General features: G+C 43.0%; 2 protein-coding genes and 1 long non-coding RNA gene across 3 annotated transcripts; 2 read left to right on the plus strand and 1 right to left on the minus strand.

Moving 5' to 3' along the window:
* Window positions 1-13,369, plus strand: LOC125693346 (nucleolar RNA helicase 2-like). The gene is made up of 15 exons (XM_048945140.1): window positions 1-174; window positions 603-872; window positions 1,927-2,002; window positions 2,513-2,691; window positions 3,978-4,095; window positions 4,994-5,179; window positions 5,709-5,854; window positions 6,385-6,534; window positions 8,206-8,367; window positions 9,039-9,158; window positions 9,942-10,015; window positions 10,183-10,342; window positions 10,629-10,763; window positions 11,969-12,013; window positions 12,783-13,369. The coding sequence occupies exons 1-15, from the start codon at window positions 70-72 to the stop codon at window positions 13,050-13,052; spliced, it is 2,196 nt and encodes a 731-aa protein (XP_048801097.1). The 5' UTR covers window positions 1-69; the 3' UTR covers window positions 13,053-13,369.
* Window positions 13,212-14,152, minus strand: LOC125693348 (uncharacterized). Its single transcript, XR_007377060.1, has 2 exons — window positions 14,058-14,152; window positions 13,212-13,958 (listed from the first exon to the last, which is right to left on the minus strand). It is a non-coding gene; the product is annotated as an uncharacterized LOC125693348 (long non-coding RNA).
* Window positions 13,962-23,402, plus strand: LOC125693345 (nucleolar RNA helicase 2-like). The gene is given in 15 exon segments (XM_048945137.1): window positions 13,962-14,594; window positions 14,718-14,957; window positions 15,183-15,258; window positions 15,759-15,937; window positions 16,723-16,840; window positions 17,496-17,681; window positions 17,926-18,071; window positions 18,340-18,489; window positions 19,707-19,868; window positions 20,308-20,427; window positions 20,891-20,964; window positions 21,636-21,795; window positions 22,600-22,734; window positions 22,866-22,910; window positions 23,176-23,402. Coding segments are annotated over 15 exon segments (2,598 nt in total). The 3' UTR covers window positions 23,350-23,402.
* Window positions 23,403-23,464: the final 62 nt, after the last annotated feature.

The following is a 23,464-nucleotide window of genomic DNA, read 5'->3' on the forward strand; positions in this document are numbered from 1 at the left end:
GCACCGGTTTCCGGGGTGGGGTCCATTCCTGTCACGGCGCGGTTGCGGCGCGGTGGCCGGCGAGCGACGATGCCTGAGGCTACCCGGATCCGTGCCGGCAGCGGGGCCGAGTCGGAGCCCGACAGCCCTATGGAAAGTGAGGCTGCGCCAGACGGCAGCCGGCGGCGGCGCAAGGTACCGGGGAGGGTTCTGAAGCCTGCCGAGGCCGGCTCCGGCCCGCTTGTGCCGCTCCTCCCATGTGCCGGCGGTCGCGCTTCCACCTCCCGGCACGGCGTGGAGCGGCGCGGGCTGCTGGAGGCCCCGTCCCTCCGGAGGAGCTCGGGCCGGGCAAGGCCTGTGCCGCGGGGTACCCGGTCGGGCCGGCCACGTGCATGGCCTCCCGGAGGCCTCGTGGTGAGGCGGGACCGCCGGGCACGCGGGGTTGGCCCGGTGGGGCGGCTGGCCGGGTAGGTGTCCTTGGGCGGGGGCTGAGGTGGAGACCGAGCCCTACGGCGTGGGCTCGGGTGTCCCGATAGCGGGAGGCGCCCGGCCCGCCTCTGAGAGCAGCCGGGAATGCACGTGTGCGCGTCTCTCTGACGGCCTTGTTGCTTTTGGCTCGCCAGAAGGAGAAGAAAGAGAAGAAATCCAAGCGGCACGATAAGGCTCGGAAGAGGAAAGCTCAGGCAGATGAAAGCGAGCAGTCGGAAGAAGAAGAGAGTGAGTCGCCAAAGCCCAAGAAAGCAAAGAACAGAGGGAAGCAAAATGGGCACGTGAGGGAGGAGAGCCCAGAGAATGCCAAGCTGTCTTCTATCAGTGCCAAATCCACCCACAAGAAACAGCCCAGCAACTCCAGCGAAACGTCCAGTGGGGATGGGGACAGTGACCAGGAGCAGGTAATGGGGGTACCTGGTGTGCCATGGTGACAAGGGGAGCTTTCAGCACCTGTGTTACAGTCAGCCTACGTTTAGAGCAGGTTATCTTCATTTCTTTGCGTGTGCTTTTCCCTCACAACCAATGGGAAGACTGCCCTGACTTTCCAGACTGAAAGCTGCTTGGTTGTTCTTGCTGGCAGTTGTTTGCCAACAGTTGGAATTGTGAGAGTGCTGAAGTTCTAGATCAGCGCCCGTGGTTTCCTCACATCAACAGTGCCAGTGCCGTTGGAGCTGCTGGTTGCTGCCTTCAGGCTGCACGCAGAGGGCATCTGGGTGTGATTTACTGGCAGTGGCTGTGATCGCTAGAGATTTGTTTTAATTGTCTTCTTGCCAATATGAGTTCTTCTGTGGTAATTTTTTTTTTATTATAGTTAGTGGAGAAAGAAACGTAACATTTTTTTTTAATGCGTGATCTAATAAATTGTTAGCTTTTAATATGGTAAGATCCACCTTAGTGTAATAAAATGTATCATTGTAACAGTTTTGTATTTTTCAGCCCTTTTGTAGTAATGTTTTTATTTTTTTGGACTTTGATTCTACCTGCTAAAACATACATTGAAGTGAGGCTCTAGGAAGATTTGCTGGTCTGCCTTGTTTTGTTACTCCTAGGAATCAGTTTGTGTCTGGAAATGAATGTGCTGTACAAGTTGGGCAGTAGATGGTTAGCTGGGTCTCAGGCTCGTTTCTTGCCCGTTACAACACACTCTGGTTGCCTGTCAGTAATTGTTTAAAACATAATCTTGAGAATTTTGGGGGGTGGAGTTTGGATGTCTTGCATTATTATGCCATTGTATTTAAGGCAAAGTCTTCATTTGAATTACAGGTTGCTTCTGTCTAACTTTGAAATATAATAGTAAGTAAAACAAAGAAGGCTCTTCAGCCACAGCTATGATGTTGTTACTGAAAGTTTGACCTTTGGCTGGGACACCAGTGTGTATGCTGTTATCCTACATTTTCTGATCGTCACACACGGTATTCATAGGAAACATTTTATGAATTATTATTTACTTAACAGGAGATGACTGAAGAGCAGAAAGAGGGTGCTTTCTCCAATTTCCCTATCTCTAAAGGGACCATTCAGCTTCTTCAAGGTAAATTTCTTTTCATGATGTGATTTGCCTAGCTCAGGCTTTACAGTAGAACTTCAAATGAAAGATAGCTCAAAAAATGGTGTGGGAAATTTTCGGTTCAAAGTTATTTCATAGCATGTAAAGGAAAACCAGTTATATTTAGCATCTCTGACATTAGTTTGTGAATGAGTTAATGTAAAATTAAGAGAAGTAATATTGACATTTTATTTGAAAGTGAAAGTTTTTCTTAGCTAAGTGGGGAGCACTACGTAAATACAGTCAGAGTATTTAAAAGCTTTCATTAATGGCTAATAATTTCATCTGTCCCTGACTCTGGTGCTATGAAGTAGGAGAGTAAGGTGGGCAGCCCTAAGGTTGTGTCAGGATTAAATCAATCGTCTGTGATTAAATAAATCAGCGGAGGTGAAGATAAAGTCTTGACTTGCTCTAGGCTTGTTTGGTGGATGTTCTGCTAAGGGTGACCTCCTTTGAGGAGTATTGTATTAAAGCAGTCTGTTCTAATTGTTGCAGCTCGAGGAGTGACATACCTGTTTCCTGTGCAAGTGAAGACCTTCCACCCAGTATATTCTGGCAAAGATGTAATTGCTCAAGCACGAACTGGAACAGGGAAGACTTTCTCTTTTGCTATTCCATTAATTGAAAAGCTTCAGACAGACTCGGAGGAAAGAAGAAGAGGCCGTTCACCAAAAGTAACTATCTGGCTAGAATGCTGGTTTTGCGTTTGTCCTGTGCCCAAGTGATTCAGAAGATTAACTCACTGAAAAAGTGCTTCAGGTTTATGCAGGGATAAAAGCTATCTCCTTAAATAAGTTTGTTGAAATGGTGGGAGATGTTAAAAATACTTATTTTTCAGTAGGACAAGCAAAAGATGTTGAAACTTTTGTTCCAGAGAATGCACATTCATTACGAGATGTCAGCATTCTGATCAACTAAGTTTATTCTCTTAAGTTTGTTTTACCAAACTCTTATAGTGTATCCCCAAATTAGATAGGCCAAAGCTGATCATATGCTCTTCTGTGGTGGGAAATGTTTTGTCTGTGAAGTTCATCTTGTCACTCATCTCATGGGCTACGTGAAACTTAATTGAAAAAACTAAAAGGTATTAGGTGCATTTTTTTGCATCCAGCCATCATGTTGGCTGACTTGGGAGAACTGACTTGAGATTTCGTCTTGCAGAGAAGAGAGAGTTTTTATTGAGGGAGTCTCTGTTGTCAGATTTGAGAGTAGTGTTGCAACTATTAAAACTCCTGTGGCGTGTCCATCATCTACATTGAGGCCTGTGCATTGGGAGAGAGGAAAGCTGTTGGGCTGCTTTTGTGGGGATATCAGTGCAGGTTGCAGAACTGTGCTGAGCTCCAGTTTGCAGACCAAATGTATGTTTCACTGAGACAGCTGATAGGTTTTGGTGGTTTTTCCTTACACCTTCTCACAGGATTGTAAAGGAGTACCAAGCTTGCAGGGCTTCTTCTTTGTATGTTTTTGAAGAAACTTTTCTTATCCAAATTCTTTGATCTTATACTCAAGCAACTGTTCAGAAGCTAAAGTTAGATAAGATTTAAGTATTTCCTATCTAATAGTTAGAAACTCTGTCTTAAAAAGGATAATGCTGAAGGAGATGAATGCTGTTATGGGAAACTTAATCAGTGTGCTTCCCTAATCTTTGCTTAGATAACTATTTGAACCAATTTTTTTTTTTTTTTAATGATGTTATGGTCAGACCTAAACTGGTGGCTGAAAGTCTAATGTTGACTAGCTTGCCCAGATAAGCTGTGGGTGCCCCATCCCTGAAGGTGCCTAAGACCACAGATTGAGGCCCTAGGAAGCCTGAGCTGGTAGGGGGCAGCCAGCCCATGGCAGGGATTGGGACTGGATGAGCTTTGAGATCCCTTCCAATGCCAGCCATTCTATGATTCTGTGACAGCAGCAGCTAGGTAGAAGCCATGTTGAGAATTTATCTGTTTGTCATCCAATGTAGGTTCTGGTTCTTGCTCCAACAAGAGAGCTGGCAAATCAGGTTGCCAAAGATTTCAAGGACATAACGAGAAAGCTGACAGTAGCTTGTTTTTATGGAGGAACACCATACAACGGACAAAGTAAGTGCCACACAGCAATAACTGACATGTCAGTTGACTGGTGTATTTGAGAAATGCAATTGGGTCTTTTCAAATGCAAGCTTTAACTCTAGATCTGAAAAGCAATTGTGGAGTATTCAGTGGTTCGGAATATCTTTTTAGGGTGGGAAATAGCTGCAGCTCTCAGTTATATTCTTAGTGTTCTTTGTGTGCTCTCATACTTTGAACCAAAGTGAAAGAGCTTATACTGTATACATACACAGAGTATTTGGGGTAAGTTCTTATAAACGTTTGTATTTTGTTTAAAAAAATGTGAAGTCTTATAGCTGTGAGTGGATGTGGTTTTCTTCCTCTTTGTGGTGAGGGGTATTACAAGATTTGTAAGGAGTAAGGAATTTCTGTATTTTGCCTGCATAATTTGCTGTGTTGATAGCTTTAAACAAGACAAGGGCAGGAATGAGAGTAAACTCTTTTCTTACAACACATCTTACATCATTAGGGATGAAATTTCCTTTTCCTGCATAACTTTGGGAAATAAATTATTTCAATAATTTAGACAGATTTTGTTTGTTTTTCAAATCTGGCTAAATTAAACAATCTGGAAAGATGCAACTATTTCCCAGGCACGTTAAAATAACCTCTTTGTTTGCAGTGTAATTTAAATCATGAGCAAAATGAAGGGAAATGGGGAAGTTTTCTTTTTTCCCAGGGAGGGCAGTAGAATCTCTGATATCAGTTTTGTTATTTTTCCCCATTTTTTCCTCCTTGTCATCGCTTCTCACTTGTTTGTAAATAAAGTACTTACAAGTGGTTTAAGAAGCTGATGTTGATTGTTCTTCTGCTTCTTCAAGTGTCTCTAATGTAGAGAAACCTCATTAGTTGACTGCTAACTCATCTTATGCTCTTTCTTCTTTATCAGTTGATCTCATTAGAAGTGGAATCGACATTTTGGTTGGGACACCTGGTCGAATCAAAGACCATCTTCAGAATGGCAAGCTGGACCTTACCAAGGTGAAACATGTTGTCCTTGATGAAGTTGACCAGATGTTGGACATGGGATTTGCTGAACAGGTGGAGGACATCTTACGAGTTGCGTACAAGAAAGGTAATCTCAACATTTTACTAAATAGTAGGAAATAATCATTTTGTTTCAGAAAATATGCTCAGGTTTTAGCAAAGTTGCAATCTGGCTTTATTTAGAAATGATTGAATAGTGTCTTCTAGGAAACGTGAATGTAACGTGTGAGGAAGTGTGAAACTGGGAATTCATAGAGCCATCACAAAGCTTAAAATCCAATACCCAGGAATCTGCAGATAACTTTCCTTGACACACGCCTAGAAGTTGTACTTGATCTCTCTCCTGTTAAAAGGAATTTGAAGCTTTTCTTTCTTTCCATCACTTAGAAGCAGACTGGGTTTTTGCTCATAGTGATTTTATTCTGTAATCTTGAAAATACTTGTAATTTTTAAAGCCTTTTTTTTTTTCCTGGTCTTGATAATGCTTAAATTAGATAGCAGATTTTCCTTCCATATTTTAGTTGGTGAGATTTCGTGTCATATTTTTAATAACGGTGTAATAAACTAGTATGCATCTATAAAAGAAGACGTTTTGAAACATTATTATTTGTTTTAAGATTCTGAAGACAATCCTCAGACGCTGCTGTTTTCTGCAACATGCCCAAACTGGGTGTATGATGTGGCCAAAAAATACATGAAGTCTAAATATGAGCAGGTTGACTTGATTGGGAGAAAAACTCAGAAGGCTGCTACAACAGTAGAAGTGAGTAATCTGTCTGAAGGAAACATTTTCAGATCTTATCCCTGTCACTTTTTGACACATCATCACATCCTAAATTGCTTTATCGGGATGATGTTGAAGTTTTTGGGAGTTATTTTGTGGAGATTTACTGTTTAGATTTAAGTATTGTCTCACAGTTACTTTGATAGATCAGTTGGTGGCATCATAATTGTACTGGAGGAATGAAAGAATGTTAATCTTGAGCTTGAAAAAAGCTTGTAACACATAGTATTTGTTTCACTTTATCTGGCATAAAGCTGTAGCTACTAGAGCTGCGTTAAATTCTGCACCTCTTTCTGTCCTTCAGAAAAGTAGTGTATTAACTGTAATTACTTCACTTAAAGTTAGACTGATCATTGTGTACATAAGGGCTTTCTGAATCTTGCATGTTCCAAAAATGTTTTGCCCAACAAGGAATTGTCTAGCTAGTATTGCTGAATTTTCCAATTTCAGATGTTTTAAAGACTCTTGTGGGATTTGTATAAGCTAACCTCAGGAATTCCTTTCCATAGCATTTGGCCATAGAATGTCACTGGTCTCAGAGAGCTGCAGTTATTGGAGATGTCATTCAGGTCTACAGTGGCAGCCACGGGAGGACCATTGTATTTTGTGAAACCAAAAAGGATGCAAATGAACTGGCTCTGAATGCGTCAATCAAGCAGGTATTCCATCAATTTTATTAAGAAACAAGGCTGTCACAGGAATCAACCCTACATTGATACTGGAGCAGTGCTGAGTTCAATTTTAGGGTGACTTTGAAAGTGAAGGAGAAAGGATTTTGCAAGTGGTCAATCAAAACAAACCCTTAAAAAAACAAAAAATGGTTGAAAGTTGATGCATTATAGTCTTCTGGACTAGGCTGTACTAACAGGCGTCGGGCTACATTTTTCTTAGGGGTTCTTGCTGACATTAAGTGAAGCAGTTGTGAGTTAGTTTCTGTCCTTTGATAGAGAACTGTGTCTCTTGGATTAAAACATGGTGACTGACTTGGAGACCTACTGGGATGGTAGCTCATGGTACCAGAATAGCAGTTACTGAGCTGTGATGTTGATGTTAATTAGTACTGTCAGACGGCCCCAATTAGGATTTAGAGTAGTAATGTGTCAGCGGCTCTACCTGCTATTAGCTGCTGTGAAGAGTTTAAAGCTGTACGCATAGGAAGAATTCAGTCCTGCTATTTATCTCCTGTGGATGAGCTTTAGTGTTTTTCCTGCAATTTATGGTGCAGCACAGTGGAAAAACACTTGTGGGCATTATTTATGATGTGCTGAGATGCTGGGACTGCATGCTCCTTTCTGGTGAAAAGTTCTGCAGCAGCCACTTTTTCTGTATGTATTTTCATTAGGGAAATGGGTTAACCAATGTCTAGAAAGCAGGTTAGCATTATGTTCCTAGGGAAAGGAGAAGCTTGTTGAACTGCCACAGCTGTGTTCAGGAGTGTTGCTCCTAGGCTCCTAGATGACCTCACTAACAGCTAAACCTGAGCGTGGAGCCTTGTCCTGCGTTACTGATGGTGTTAGTGATATCAAATCTTGCATAGGCAATGCAGAACTGATCTTGGCAGGTAAGAGAAGTGAATTACTGAGACGTTTCCATTTTTGTACTTTAATGCTCACTAGCAACATATATGCCTATTCCAATTATTGGGTGACATTAACCCAAAGCTGTGTGAAAAACTTCCTGAATCCTGTTGTGACTCTAGAATTGCATTACGATTGTTTGTTTTGCTTTGAATACTGCTTACATGTGGAAAACTTAAATGACTGAGCAAAAGGTGAAATGATTTTTGTATGTTTTGATCTTTGCACTTGTTATTACTGTAATACTGAAGAACTTCAAGAAGTACTAGATTAAAAAAAAAAATCACTGAAACCATAGGGTGTTTTTTTAGCAGTACTTCTGTTTTAATCGTTTAATTGGTAGTGGGAGCAATTAATATACTAAGGGGGATTAAGAAACAACACTGGTTTGGAAGAGATGTCTAAATTAGTGCTGTGAAGGCCTGAGATGGTTAGTTTTTAAAAGACTAAGCTTTGCATAGAGAGCCTGGTTGGAAAGTTGAGGCATAGTTGTTCTCATAGGTCACAGTAGTTAAAGATGGAGATGAGATGCATGTTCCTGTTCTGTGGTTTTTTTTTTTCTGTTGTTTAAAGGTCTTTGAGATAGATAAATAAGAAGCACTGAGTACATATTCTGAAACCACTGAATTATTAGTTGGCAAACTCAATTTTTCTATACAGTGTCATAGTAAGATAACAGTCAGAAGTGACCATAAAACAGAGCACCCATATTGCTGAATTTCAGTGCAGTCCTGAAATAATGCTGTTTTTCAGGATTGCCAGTCATTGCATGGTGACATTCCTCAGAAGCAAAGAGAGATCACACTGAAAGGTTTCAGAAATGGTGCATTTAAAGTTCTGGTTGCAACCAACGTAGCTGCCCGTGGTTTAGATATCCCTGAAGTTGACCTAGTTGTACAAAGTTCACCACCAAAGGTAAGTTGAGTGTCTTGCAATAAGAATATATTGTCTTGTATTCAAGTAATAAGTGTTAGTAATTGATAGTATGCACCATAGAGTTTATCATCATTGCATTTAAGAGTAAGGAATGTCTTGATATACAAAAGGAATTTCTTTGAGGATTTTTCGGAGTGCATCAGTGCCCAGAATATTTAAAGATGTTCCTAAAAATGCTTTCTTTTATGGCTTTCTGAAGCCTTTCCCTCCAAGGCTGTTTATGGTAGTTACAAGTCTGGAAGCAGTGAGAAGCAACAAAAAGCAGCTGGTCTTGCAAGAGTAACAAAGGAGGGGCGTGTGTGAGGAGGAGACCTCAGCAGTGAGAACAGTGCCAGAAGTTAAGAGAGTTTAAAAAAATATATTATTGTTTAATTAATTCACTATTAATAGCTCAGAAACCGTGCTTTCAAGCTGATTGGCAGGAGATGTGAGAGGAATGCCCACCATTTTTTGTATTCTCCATCCTTTTAAAGTATTATGGAAAAGCTTGCTCTTCTGAATTTAGTGAAACGACATTTTTTAACTTAGTTCTTAGATGCAGTTTTTGTGCATTGCTCAGTCTAAATTGTCATAGTTTCTACAAAGATATGTGAGTGCAACTGATGAAATTGCAGTGAGCTGAGTAAGTCACAATGCTGTTTATTTTGAAGGATGTGGAGTCCTACATCCATCGTTCTGGACGCACAGGTCGAGCGGGGCGGACTGGGATCTGTATCTGTTTTTATCAGCGAAAGGAAGAAAATCAGTTAAGATATGTGGAACAGAAAGCGGTAAAGTACAGTTTTCCTCTGTTCTTGAGCACCAAATGTAATGTTTTGGGGCAGCATATAAAATCCTCATGTCATCTTTTGTTTATGTCAGTAAGAGTACGCTATGTAAAACATCCAGGTGAGGTTCAGTTATTCTGCAATGTGGGTATGCTGTGTGGAGCAGGCAGCACACTGCAGATCCTTGTACTCACAGTTTGTCAACAAAGGCCATAAGATTCTACCTTTGGAGATGAGAAGGGCAGGCAAGGGGAAAGCTATGACGTGCTCATTGTAAGTGTTCACCCTGGACTTATTGTGTGATTAATGACTGGTATGCATGTAGCTTCACTGATTGTGAACTTCCAGCAGTGTTCCATAGGATGGTTTTCTCATCCAGTTCAGATGAGATGGTTTAGTCTCAGGCAGGTAAAACTTAAGCTTGAGCTGAGAAAGGTGGCATAACTCGTACTTGAATTCTAGTCTGATCTACTTGGATTTCTAATTTTGTTGATAATTTGTGGGATTTTTTCCCCCCTAGAATATGTCAAAATGGTCTCTATACTTTCCAGTTTAAAGCCAATGGATCACTTAAACTGACCTGGTACATAAACAGTGTTTGTTATCCATATTCCTGTATGATTAGCTTTGTAGTTTTCAGTAACAAAGCAGGGAGTCAAAATGATAAGAAGACAAGAAAAATGTAAGATTGAAGTGGTTGTTTCATTAAGTGTCCAACACTATTGCTTTAAAATTTAATTATTTATAGCTACAACTTTCATCTGTATTTTGTTTTATAAATTTCAGGGCATTACATTCAAGCGTGTTGGTGTTCCTACTGCAACAGATATAATAAAAGCTTCCAGCAAAGATGCTATCAGGTGTGTTGGATGATTCAAGCTCTACTGTATTTTCCTATCTTTCTAGTTCAGGAGGGCTGGTTGGACTGTCCATTGCTGTCTCTGAGCTCTTTGAACTCATCACTGTTAAAGTCTTGGACTGCTGGTTTTTATTTCTGTTCCCAAACTAGCAATTTTTTTCTTCTTAGATGTCTGGATTCTGTTCCCCAGTCTGCTATTGATTATTTCAAAGAGTCTGCTCAGTTGCTAATAGAAGAAAAGGGACCAGTTCATGCTTTGGCTGCAGCTCTAGCACATATTTCAGGTGCTACTTCCATTGAACAGCGCTCCCTGCTGAACTCAGATGTGGTAAGTGTGCATGGCTTTCAGGTTTGTCTTTGGAAAAGCAAAAACAAACAACTCGCCCCGCGTTGCTTAAATGGAGAATCATTTATGTCTGCTCATGGAAACTGCGTTTAGGCTACTATCTGCTGCTATGTTAGCTAAGAATGTAGGGCCTTTAAGTATGCCTGTTCTCTCATAACAGAAGCTATTTGAAAGCACAGTTTATCAATGGTAAAATAGCAGGCTTTTGTCTGATTGATGAGCTAAAGCTTATTCCTTTGACTGAATGGAACATGTCCCATTTCTGCAGGGATTTGTTACAATGGTACTGCGCTGCTCTGAAGAAATAAACAACATGAGCTATGTTTGGCGAAAACTACGGGAACAGCTGGGTGGTGATGTTGACAGAAAGGTGAACAGAATGTGTTTCATCAAGGGAAGAATGGTAAGGGTTTTTTGATGCTGTTTTGTGTATGTGTGTGGTTTTTGCTACTTCTTACTCCTCTGGTTGTAGCCTTTTTCCTCAGCAAATGGATGAGTAGGTGTAGTTTTTCCTGCTCCCATTCCAAGCTCTGATAAAGATCCTCTGACAAAAGGATGGCCACGATCTATTTGGTCAGTGGTCATCTCAGCAGCTTAGGTTTCTGTTCTACTGATGTGTTAAGGAGTACAGTGCAGTGTAACTGGCATGTCCAGAGAGGTAGCAGTACAGGTAAAAGGTACAAACTGTGTTTGCTTTTATGATAAAACATATAACAGAATTTTTCAGGACAGTTAGCTCTCATAATACACGTTATATCTCTGTAACCTAAAAACAATCAGAAAGTTACTTTTTGGTTTGTGTACGTGATAGCTGTACAGTTACTGTTGCAAAGCTTAATGTGGGACAATATTTTAAGCAAAACTAATTTCCCATCCTCTTAATATCTCAGATTCTACATGCATTTTCACAGACATGAAAATGTGATAAAACTGTCTGGGATTTGTAGTGACACAGAGCAAGGAATGCTTGTGTGAGCTGTTAGGCAGTGTTGCTGATTTGCTCCATTGTTTTGCTTTTTTGGATGTATTTCTTGTTTCTCAGCATGCCCAGATCAGCAAATCTGTAGAGAGAGACTGTGATCTTGATGACTTAATTCATATATGTGCTATCAACACCCTCATTCTTTGATCTCTTCTTCTGCTCTTATTTTTCCACACGCATATACATTTCCATACATCCTTCATTCCTATCAGTGCTCAAGTTCCTATTGCAGTGCCATGTACCAAGTATTAAGAAAGCAGTCTGTGTTTGCCAGTTTTTATGTGGTTTGTGTAGCCTGGGATGGGAAAAACAACCAATAAACTGAAAACAAATTGAGAAACAGACATGTACTGAAGGTATGCATTTCTTAGTATAGGAGAAACTGATTCGAGAGAATTTAGGGATGAGTAATGGCAGATGTGATGAGGAACACAATTTGTGGAACACTGGTACTACTCTTCTAATGTTCAGAGGTTTTGAAGCATCTTAATGCAACATAAAAAGCTTTGAAACTGAAAGTTTGTGTTAGCACAAAGGTTTGTAGGTTCTGTTAGACTCTTTTTCTTTAGCTAACAATCAATTAAAAGGCTAGATTTATATCCACTGAAACTGTTCTCTCTTTTTAGGGTGTGTGCTTTGATATTCCTGCAGCAGATCAAAAGGACATAGAGGTATGTGCTTCACTGAAATTTCTGGTCACAGCGGACTTTAGATGAAACTGGCAAGACAGGGTTAGGCTGAAAATGTTACCGAGGCTGTGTCCTGCCTCTTCTAGCATCCAAAAGGGATGGCTGTGATAGAACAGAAGAATAAAACAAGCATCCAGTGTTCTTTTCCTAAATTATTCACGTATCCACTGAGAAGAGTGGAATGAATAACCCACCCCTTAATCCTGCTGGATTGCTCTTGGTATGCAACATGTTTCACTTTAATATCACTTTGTTTCCATCCATCCCTCAGTTCTTTTCCTCAGAGAAATCAGGTTTTTGTCTGGCAGAGTTAGCATTCTCATGCCAAATTCCCTAGACTTCCAGTCTTTCATTCCAGTATTACTTTCTCAGTGCATCTCCATTCCCTCATGCCCTAGTGTTTGTTTGCTCCTAAAGCAACTTCTAGTTCTGGATCAGAGGTGGTGAAGATGGAGGCTGGTGAGTGGTGGGTCAGTAATAATTCTAGTGGAATTCTTAAGCAATGCAAGGTGGGGTAAGAGCTGAGGCTCCTCTGTAAATCTCTGTGGTTGGTGTTGCTTCTGGTGTATGGTGTCTGAGGCATACACAGACTTCCAGCTTCTACGTTGGAAAATTTTGAAATCAGTATTGATCAATAGTTAGAAACTTGAATACCCTGGATTTAACGGATCTTTTCAATTTAGTGATTAGGGAATATACCATATTTGCATTCTTCAAATTTAATTTGATACATGTGATACTATTTCAACAGGAAAGATGGGAAGATTCCAAGCAGTGCTGTCTGTGTGTGGCGAATGAATTACCTGAGCTAGAAGAATCCCAGCGAGGAGGTGGAGGAGGAGGAGGAGGAAGAGGAAGAGGAGGAGGAGGAGGAGGAGGAGGAGGAGGAAGAGGACGAGGAAGAGGAGGAAATAGCAGAAGCTTCTCAGGCTCTAGGAATGGACGGCGGGGTGGCTCGGGAAGAAACAGATTCAAAAGCAGCGGCCAGAAACGAAGCTATGACAGAGCGTTTGATCGCTGACCTCAGAAGCCTGGAGTGGAGAAGCAGGATGGCAGTATTTTATAATATGTTAAAATAGGCTGTTCCTGTGTCTGTACCACTTCAAAAAAACATGTCATTCATTTTTTGGGGTTTTTTTCCTCAGTACTACTTTGGTCATAAACAAGATCATGTTGTCCATTTAAAAAAAAAAAAAAAAAGCAACTGTTTCTTTACTGCCATTTCATCTGTGTGTAGAACCTCCATCTTTGTTCCAGAATCCGTGTGTCGCATCCAAACCTGTAGCCTAGCTCACTGTATAAAATATAGATCTTAACTGATGGCCAAACCTGTACATTTTCCAAAAAGGTTACAAAAAAGTAAAATATTATTTTACAAACTTGTTTTGTATGTGAGATGTTTTTAACATAGTGCTGAGGAGTTTGAGAGAAAGCAGATGCTTCTTACCTTACATGGTATATATGGGCAGTGAGAGGTGTGTGAAGGCTGAAGGACAGCCAGTATCATTCCAGTCTCTAACAAGGGCAGTGTGGATGAGGGTCGAGTGGTGGATGTTGTGTACCTTGACTTCAGCAAGGCGTTTGATGCTGTCTCCCACACCATTCTCGTTATAAAGTCTAGGATGCGTGGGATAGATGAGTGGACAGGGAGGTGGACTGAGAACTGGATGACTGGCAGAGCTCAGAGGGTGGTGATCAATTGTGCAGAGTCCAGGTGGAGGCCTGTCATTTAGCAGTGCTCTCCAGAGGTCAGTGCTGGGTCCGGTCTTGTTCACCATCTTCAATCAGCAGTCTGGATGAAGGGATGGAATCCACCCTCAGTAAGTCTGCTGATGATACAAAGCTGGCAGGAGCGGCTGACGCATCGGAAGGCCACACTGCTGTTCAAGGAGACCTGGGCAGGCTGGAGAGTTGGGCAGAGAGGAACCTGATGAGGTTTCACAAGAGCAAGTGAGGGGTCCTGTATGAGTAGTGCGGACGTCAGCGCGCACAGCGGCCCTCGGTTACAGGAGGCCGCAGCACTCACCCCGTTCACCACGGCGCGGGAGGTGGGAGCTGCGGGCGCGGCCGGCAGGGCGTTCCGGAGCCGAGGCGGCGGCTGCGGCCCGGTACCCGGTTCCGGGGAGCTCCGGGCCGGGGGAAGCCGGAGGAAGGGACCGCTGTCCGGTGCCGGCGGAAGGGGCGGCGCAGCGGCTGCATGGGCGCCGCGTGGGGCCGTGCGGCGGGGCTCGGGCTGCCTGTGGCGGCGCGGGCGGCGGCGGCCCCGCCGTGCGCGGGGCTGTGCGGCGGGAGGATCGCACCAAGGCCGGGCCTCCCGCTGCTGGCGGCGGCAGCTCTGTCGCCCCGCGGCCCCGCGCCGCGCCTCGCTCCTCACTTCCTGCGCGCGGGGGCGGGGCGCGGCCCCTGGAGTTGTGCCGGCGAGGCGGGAGCGCGTTCCGTCGCCGACCTCTGCGGAGAGTGGCCGTCCGCCATGCCCGCTGCAGGGCCCGCCGCCAGCCCCGCCGAGTCGCGGGCACCCGCGGACGCAGAACCCCTCCGTCGCGGACGCCGGAGGAAGCCGAAGGTGCTGGGAAGGGCGGGCGAGTGCGCGCCGGCACGTGCGGCCGCGGGGGCGGCCATTTTGTTCGGCGCGGGGCGGGCGGCGGCGGCGGCTCGTGGCGTGACGGCAGCTTCGTTCCTCCGGCAGGAGGATGGCAAGGGGAAGAAGCCGAAGCGGCCCGAGAAGCTGAAGCGGCGCGGCAAGGCGGAGGGCGAGCAGAACGCGCCGGAGGAGAGCGAGCCGGGCGACGGCGGGCTGCGGCCGCCCTCGGCTAAGAAGGCGAAGAAGAGCGCGGAGGGGAACGGCGCGGCGGAGCTGAACGGGTCTGCGCCCGCATCCGGACACGGCGGGGCGCCCGCGGCCGCGGAGCCCGGCTGCGACGCTGAGGTAACCGCGGTTCGTGGTGCCGGAGGGCCGCTCCGCTGCCCGGCAGCGCTCGGCAGCACGCGACTATGATCCCCGCTGCTCCGCTCCTCTGCCGCTCCCTGCCTGCCCGCTTTTGGGTTTCCAGCGCAGATGAGGCAGACGCGGGGCTTTTCTGGTGTGGCTGTGTAGGTTATGCCGTTTAGTTACCTTCCAAGAATAGTAAGCTGTTTTTTTTTGTCTTCCTAGGAGCTGACAGAAGAAGCCAGAGAAGGCGCATTCTCCAATTTTCCTCTCTCCCAAAACACTGTCAACCTGCTCAAAGGTTTGTTGAGAAGAGCCTTCTGTAGGTGTTTGCTCAGGACTGCGCTCTGTTAACCTTACAGGCAGACTGAAGCCGAGGGTTAATTCCCAGATCATCCTGCATTTATTATGCTGTGATGGCATGCATGCGAGCAGCCACTGTAGATTCAAAGATCCTGCTGTTATTAGTAGGAACCAAGCTTCTGATTTGCTCACTTTCAGTCTGGAGTTTATTGTTTGGGGTAGGGATGAAAAAAAACAGGTGTGTTTTTCCTAGAATCATCACAGAATGGCTTGAGTTGGAAGGGATCCTTAAAGGCCATCTAGTCCAACTTCCCTGCAATGAGCAGGAACGCGCACAGCTCCATCATGTTGCTCGGAGAACTCGTACCTGCTGTGGAGTGCAGGATTTGATGTGATCTGTCTGAACATGATCAGTCCAGTTCTCAGTTAGGGCTTCAGCTAGTTAAGTCAGCTTGCAGGAGCACTAATTAGTGAAACCTCTTTGGATTTACCTTACAGGTCGAGGTGTCAAATACCTGTTTCCTGTGCAAGTGAAAACTTTTCAGCCCATATATGATGGCAAAGACCTAATTGCTCAAGCTCGAACAGGAACTGGGAAAACCTTTTCTTTTGCTATTCCACTGACTGAAAAGCTTCAGAGTGTCTCACAAGATGAGAGAAGAGGCCGTTCACCAAAGGTAATTTATTAAGGGTTAACACCAGAACCTTTGAGTATGGCAAAGCAGATTTTTTTTATTGCTTTGAGGATTTTTTTCTCCTTTGTTTGTGCTTGTAGTTCTGCATGGTTCACTTAGATCAGTACATACAATGTGTCAGGTTTCAGACCCCACTTTCCCCCACAAATACAGTGTGTGTACTTCAAACTGAATAGTTGCTACAATCTACACGTATGTTCTCTTTAAAGTTAATAATAGATAACATACATTTTAAAATGCTGTTGTCTGAAAGATTTGTAGGAGTGAATTTAATTATTTATCACTTTGTTCTTAAAATGTGGGTGAAAGGAAAGATGCTGTAGGAAGGCAGGTAGGTGAAGATGGAGGGTACATGGCCAGGGTGTTTCATGCTGTGTATCATTTCAGATCTAAACGATGCTAAATTGTTCAGCATTACTTTTTGTTCTTTCACAATGAATACTGCCTTAAATGTCCTCAGTGATGTTACTGAAACTCTCTTTCACCTGATGTTAAGAAAAACATTGCCATTCTACATCTCTCGTTATCTTGTAATGGTTTTCCTTGTTTCCTCTTGCTGACTTTGAGGCAGTGATGCACAGGATGGGGAGTTGTACCACCTTCGCAGTAAGTGTAGCATAAAATTGAATCACAAACAAGCAAAGAAACCCTACAAAATGGTATCAGTTCTACAGCACCACTCCCTTGTTTGACATGAATCTTGTTCTCTGTGCCCTCTCTTGGGAGGGTGCTCAGCTGCATGTTTTGTTTCTTGTCACTCCCTCCAGGTGCTGGTTCTGGTTCCAACCAGAGAACTGGCCATTCAGGTCGCCAAGGACTTCAAGAATCTCACAAGAAAACTCTCAGTGGCATGTTTTTATGGAGGAACTCCATATAAAGCACAGTGTAAGTAAACTCTAAGGATGGGAGTCGACTTCCTCCAAATGTATTTCATGAGTAAAACATGCTTTTCTCCCCATCAATTTCTCTTCAGTCAGCCATGATGTTATCTGTAAAGGGATTGTGCAGTAGAGTTGAATTATTTTACCTGTAATAAATCTAAATTTAAAAATGCAGTTGTAGGTCTGCCAAGTACCTAATCCTCCTTGTTGCTTCTTTACTGTGAGTTTGTGTTTTGTGAATGGACATACACTGGGACTGGATGACTGTCCAAGGAAAAAAGAGAACTGTGTATGTGAGTGTGACTCCATCTGTCTCCACAGCCAGCAGAGAAAAAACTTAGCTGAAAAAAACAAGCTTTTTTTTTTTTTTTTTTTTTTTTTTTTTCCTTTTATAAAGCTGTGGAATTTTTTAATGCAAGCTGATTTCAGTTTAGAAATCAGATCTGTAAACTTGCTTGTAGTGTGGTTACTGTTCCTGGCAGAGAACTTGGAGCACCATTGGGCTTGCTTGTTTATTACTTGGGCTGAATACTATCCTTTATTCAGAGATAAAACAGCAAGACAGTAAGTTTTTGGTACTAATATTACAGGCACTGCTGGTAGCTTTTCTACCTTTTGTCTCAGCATTCTGACAGTTGTGTTTCTCTCTTTTTTTCCAGTTGATCTCCTTAAAAGTGGCATTGATATTCTTGTGGGAACTCCTGGACGGATCAAAGACCACATTCAGAATAGCAAGCTGGATCTTTCCAACGTGAAGCATGTTGTTTTGGATGAAGTTGATCACATGTTAGACATGGGCTTTGCTGAACAAGTAGAAGAAATCTTAGGATTTGCTTATAAAAAAGGTAAGTTCTGGGATCAGACATGACGGATTTGGTTTGTTGAAGTTCATGTTACTGTAGTTTTCCATTTTGTGTGAAAAGGATACTAGAAATGTTTTCATTGCTTACAAGATTTCTTCTTGTAGCTGACTTGCTGTACCTATAAACATCTCAGTTTGAGAGAATTCACTTGCTTTGTTTAGTCAGTTTGTGTAGACTTAACTGTGAGTCTGTGGTGATGGCTGAAGTTGGTGATCTTTTTTGCCAGGTTCTGAGAACAACCCTCAGACATTGCTGTTTTCTGCAACTTGTCCACGCTGGGTATACGATGTGGCAAAAAAATACATGAAAGATGAATATGAACAGGTAGACCTGATTGGAAAGAAGACTCAGAGGACTGCCACGACTGTGGAAGTGAGTGATTCTTCTGCAGAGTTGTATGGGTCCAGAAGGCACATCGCCTGCGTGAAGTGGGTTCACACTGGCTTTCTCAGTGAGGGAATGGAATTACTTTTCCCTTAATTGATACATGAATTTATAAAGCAGGGCTTTTGTGTAGGGGCAGTAGTCTACAGTTTAAAAACAAATTAAATACAGACATCCTACAACTGAATTCATTTTGTTTCTCCTGTTCGGAGCTTAGATTTAATATGAATGCTTATTGTGCTTCTTTCCCAAACAGCACTTGGCTATACAGTGTCGCTCATCTCAGAGAGCAGAAGTTCTTGGGGACATCATTCAAGTCTACAGTGGAAGCCATGGGCGGACGATTGTCTTCTGTGAGACTAAAAAGGAAGCAAATGAGCTGGCTTTGAATTCTGCACTCAAACAGGTACTGGGGTCCAAATGGAGAGCAGATGACCTGAAAGAGATTGGAGGTTGGCATTGCTTGGGTGCAGTTATTTCTCCATGTTTCTCAAGACTTCTGAAATCCATGCCTGAAAGCAGAGCTTTGCAGTTAAAATACCCTCTTGGTTGTGATCATGCAATTATTCCTTCAGCTTCAAAATTGTACAGAACCAGATCAGTAGGGAAATATGCAGCTTTTGCTGAACAGCCAGGAAATACTACCTCTTAATGGCACCTGTTCTTTGATCAATCACTATTCAAGAAAATCCACCTAACACAGTACTGGTATGGAATGTTCTGTTCCCTTGAAAAGTCATTTTATGGTTTGTTCAGGCCTTGGGTGATAAATTAAGCAGGTTTTCTGTGCTTTCTTGAATTATTACCCTCTTCTGAAAGTGGACACAGGTGCTGTTTTTCTGTTTTTTTGTTTCCCTCCCCTCCCCCCAGAGAAAAACCTGTTTGATACAAAATACCACTAATAAATTAGTGATGGGAAGGCATGTTTAGTTGTGTGAAATCCATGTGAAAATCTTGCAGGCGCAATTTTGATTTGTCTGCCTGTTAAATTCATATCCAATAACAATTTTGTTCTTCTGTCAGTATGTCACACGTTAGTTTCTTGTGTTATTAAGTTCTGCTTTTGCATGTTGTTTGTTTAAATTCTGAGTGCGTGGCTGTCCTTTTTCCTTGATAAACACTCAATCAGTCTCGGCTCCCATTAGAAAGTGATGTGGTTTGGATCACTAGGAAGGTTTAGCTGTGCCCTGGATACCTCATGTCAGTGTCTGTGATTGGGTTGGCTTCCCAGGGCAGAGAACAAAGCCTGTTGCTTGTTCTTTACAAGCAAGTAAAGTTGCTTCCATTTGTTCCAGTGAAAGTGACTGCTCCAGTCACTGAACAGCCACTGTTCCTGTGTCCACTGTTGACAAGGCAGGCTGGAAATTGCATGTCTTCTGTAGGTATGCTACAGATAATAACATTATGGTAAAACACCACTGCTGAGTGTTGGTGGCCCTGAGAAGGATGAAAACCACGAAGTAAGATGTTCTGTATACCCTTGCTATCAGCCATGTAATTCTTTTCAGTCACTGCACAATATTTTGTGTGCGTGTGTGTTTTTTTTTTTTAAATTAAATATCTCAAGCTGTTGCAGCTGTGTTCCCTGTTAAATAATATGGGAATGGTTTGTTTCACTGACAGGAAGCCCAGTCATTGCACGGTGACATTCCACAGAAACAGAGAGAAGTTACACTAAAAGGCTTTAGAAATGGTGTGTTTGAGGTTCTGATTGCAACAAATGTAGCTGCCCGTGGCTTGGATATTCCTGAAGTTGACCTGGTTATACAGTGCTCTCCACCAAAAGTAAGTTAGTAGAGAAAATAAAGTAAAATGATTTTTTAAAAATATTTTTTTGTGTCAGTATGGTGGGCAGTTCCTTTTCTGTTGCATGGCAAAGTCTTTAAGTTGCTTTAAGCATTTTTTCAGTATTTCTGAATCCCTTCTGAGCAGCTTTGGGCTTTGTTTTGTTCCAATTCTAAAATACTCCTACAGCCCTTTTTCTTATATTGAAACTCCATTGGAGCTTTTTAATTGAAAAAATGTGTCAGCAATGTTTGTTAAACCTAGGATAACAGATCTCCAGTGGTTAGTGTGCAGTTACAAGCTTGGGTATAGAAACACATCATCCTTAGCATTCTGATTTAGAATTTTCAGCTTACTTTTTTCTCTCTTACACTGTATAAATAAATGTCAGTGGTTTAAACGATACAAGGTTTTCTCATGTTAATCTGGATTTCTGAAGGATGTTGATTCCTACATCCATCGGTCTGGACGCACGGGTCGAGCTGGCCGCACTGGGATCTGTATTTGTTTCTATCAGAGGAAAGAAGAAGACCTTCTGAAGCAGGTTGAGCAGAAAGCGGTGAGTTCTGCTTTGGACTTAATGGAATAATCTGAGTCCTGAAGAGACAGCAGCACTCTTAGATTAGGCTGATTATGGTTGCATGAGGCCAGCATGGGAGTGCACTGACCTGAAATGCTGGCATTTAAGTGATGGTAAATGCCTCAACATCAGCTTATTCTATGGGTTCTCATGAGTTTGCCCATGCTGGCAGTACTCAATTGCTGTCAGCATGCAGACTGTAGCAGGAATGTATGAAGGAGACCATGCCTTTCATTAGTCTTGTGAATTGGTATAAAGTAGCTCCAGATTAACAAAGGCAGCAACTTAAATAAAAACTTTTTTTCTAGTTTTAGAAATACTTTCATTTAAGTGAAGACACGTTGCTGTAAGCATCAAGTGAATGCAGGTCTCAGTAATGTGACTCGTTGAATTATAGAATGCTGAAAATACCTTTGATTGTAATTTGTTTTCTTGACTTCAGGGGATTACGTTCAGGCGTATAGGTGTTCCGTCTGCTACAGATATAATTAAAGCTTCAAGTGATGATGCTAAGAAGTAAGTTTATCTGTCTACTCTTAAAATACTAGAGTTCTTCCAGCAGCTGGACTGTTAATGTAAAGTTCTAAGGTTCTAATCTAAAGTTATGCAAGTCTTTCCCTGTGTCATAGAAGTCAGCTGCTTTGCCTGTAGACACTGACCATTCTTCCTAAGATGATACCAGTAAATCTCTGTGTGCTTAAATGTAAACCTTTTCATAGAAGTAGTTGTTCTGTATATTCTTTCTAATGTTAACCCGTTCTTATAACACAAAAATCTATTGATAGCAGAACAAGAAAATTGCTGTTGTGTGAAGAAACTGAGTTTAAAGAACAGTACTTAGTAAAGCAAAAAGTTCCACTGCTCTTGGTGAATAGTGAGGGTGTTGTAGCCCATCCTGTATCTCTCTGACATTTTATTGGTGAAGGTTGAGCATTTTGTTCCATGCAGCTCTGGTTACACTTGCTGCCCAATTGGTGGAAATTGCTTTGGTGGAGGTTTTGGTAATGGGTGAGAATTTCACAGGTGTAAAGGAGATCGTAAGCATGGTGTTGGATGCACCTTGTATTTTAAAAGTTGAGCAGTTGTTTTTAATCTCTAAACTGAAATATTTGTGTTGTCTTGAACGTGACTGCACTTCACACTGATGGTCAGTGTGCTGATCTCAGCTGTTTGTTGTCAACATGCAGGTGTTTGGATGCCGTTCCTCCTTCTGCAATAGACTACTTCAGGCAGTCTGCTCGAGAGCTCATAGAGGAGAAAGGGGCAGTTGATGCCCTGGCAGCAGCTCTGGCCCATATTTCTGGGGCATCTTCCATACAGCAGCGTTCCTTACTCAACTCAACTGCGGTAAATAACGTTATAACTGCTTTAGCAAGAACAGAAAAAAGGATTGCTGGAGTTCTGTGCAAGTGTGGCATCTTAGCACCTTCTCTTCAGGGTCTTTCAGTATGATTTCTTAAAACTGTTAGCTCATTCTAGTTTATTTTTTGTTCTTTAATAGAAATCAGCTCCTACTGGCATGCTGCAGGCAACTAAAGAAACTTGGTATCAGTCAGTGTATTTTCTTGCAATGAGATGTCAAGTAATTGTGCTGTACATCTAAGTAACTCAAGACTTTGATGCTACAGATGAGCTTAATTAAGGAAACTTTACAGTCTGATAGGTTGGTTCTTGCTGTTGTAGTTTTCCTTTCTTAGAAAGAACTTTAGATTTCTGCATATTGCAAGTAGCATGCAAGTACCTCATTTCAAAGAAATCCTGATAGGTGAAAAGTTCAGTGTTGCTTTTTCCTGATGCATTTGAGGATAACCTGGTGCAATTCATTGAGAATAGCACATGTGTGGACTATGCTTTCTGTATTAGTTTTTTAAATCCCTTTTGTAGCTGTGACATTCTGTATGTTTTGAACAAATGTCTCTGCTTCCAAACAAAATGCAGGAATGCTATTGGCTGTCTATATTGGTGGTCAGTCCTATGGTAAATGGATGCCTTCAGTTTCTTAATAGGCTTTTGTTTGCTTCACTTCTGGGATGCTGGTCCCTTAGGGTTACTATGTCAGAATACCAGGGGTTCATTATGGTTACTGAGCTATAGGCTGTCCAAGCAAGTTCAGTCTTTTCTTACAAGTGTATTTTTCTGTTGCTCCCAAAGGGCTTTGTGACCATGGTGTTACAGTGCTCGATAGAGATGCGTTCCATGAGCTATGCCTGGAGAGGGCTGAAGGAGCAGCTTGGCGAGGAAATAGATGGCAAGATATCTGCAATGCGTTTCCTCAAGGGAAAGATGGTAAGATAGCCCATCCTTTGAGAAGGAGGGGTGGTGGCATTGGTGTATGTGTGGGTATTCAATTTTATGTTCTGGGATATGTTTTTGGAAAGAAAATGTCACTTTATTTATTTATATACTTGTTGCTATAGGGGGTGTGCTTCGATATCCCTATGGACGAGCTGAGTCATATACAGGTATGTTACAGCTGGAACTTCCAGGGGTGTATGCAAGGCGAAATACATGGCAATCGTCTTATCTGAGGTTTTATACAGGGTGGGTAAGAGGATGGAGTGTGTGATCTAACAGGGATGTTGCACTGAGAGGTGGGCAGAACCGTTAGGGAATTCCCTCTTGCTTGTCCTTTTGCTCTGTCCCTGCGATGGGATTTAGGGCAGTGGTTGGTGCTGTCTTGCCAGGGCTGTGGCACACGCAGGGCTGACTGTGCTGGCTCTGTTGCAGGAGCAGTGGCGGGACACGCGGCGCTGGCAGCTGGCGGTGGCCAAGGAGCTGCCCGAGCTGGAGGAACAACCGCAGGATGTGAACCGCGGGCCGCCGCGCTTTGGCGGCTTCAAGAAGAACGGCAGGTTCGGAGGCTGGAAGCAGGGCCGGCCGCCCGGCAGGGCCCTCGAGTAACCGCGGGACTGATCGTGTTTTTTACCCACAAGTAAAGAGCCGTTGGACACTTACCGGCGTCTGTAGCTCGAGGAAGCCGCGCAGGTCGCCGTGACGGCGGGAGGGTGGGGCGGGG

The sequence above is a fragment of the Lagopus muta genome, chromosome 5 (genome assembly GCF_023343835.1).
Source record: "Lagopus muta isolate bLagMut1 chromosome 5, bLagMut1 primary, whole genome shotgun sequence".
Taxonomy (NCBI): Eukaryota; Metazoa; Chordata; class Aves; order Galliformes; family Phasianidae; genus Lagopus; species Lagopus muta.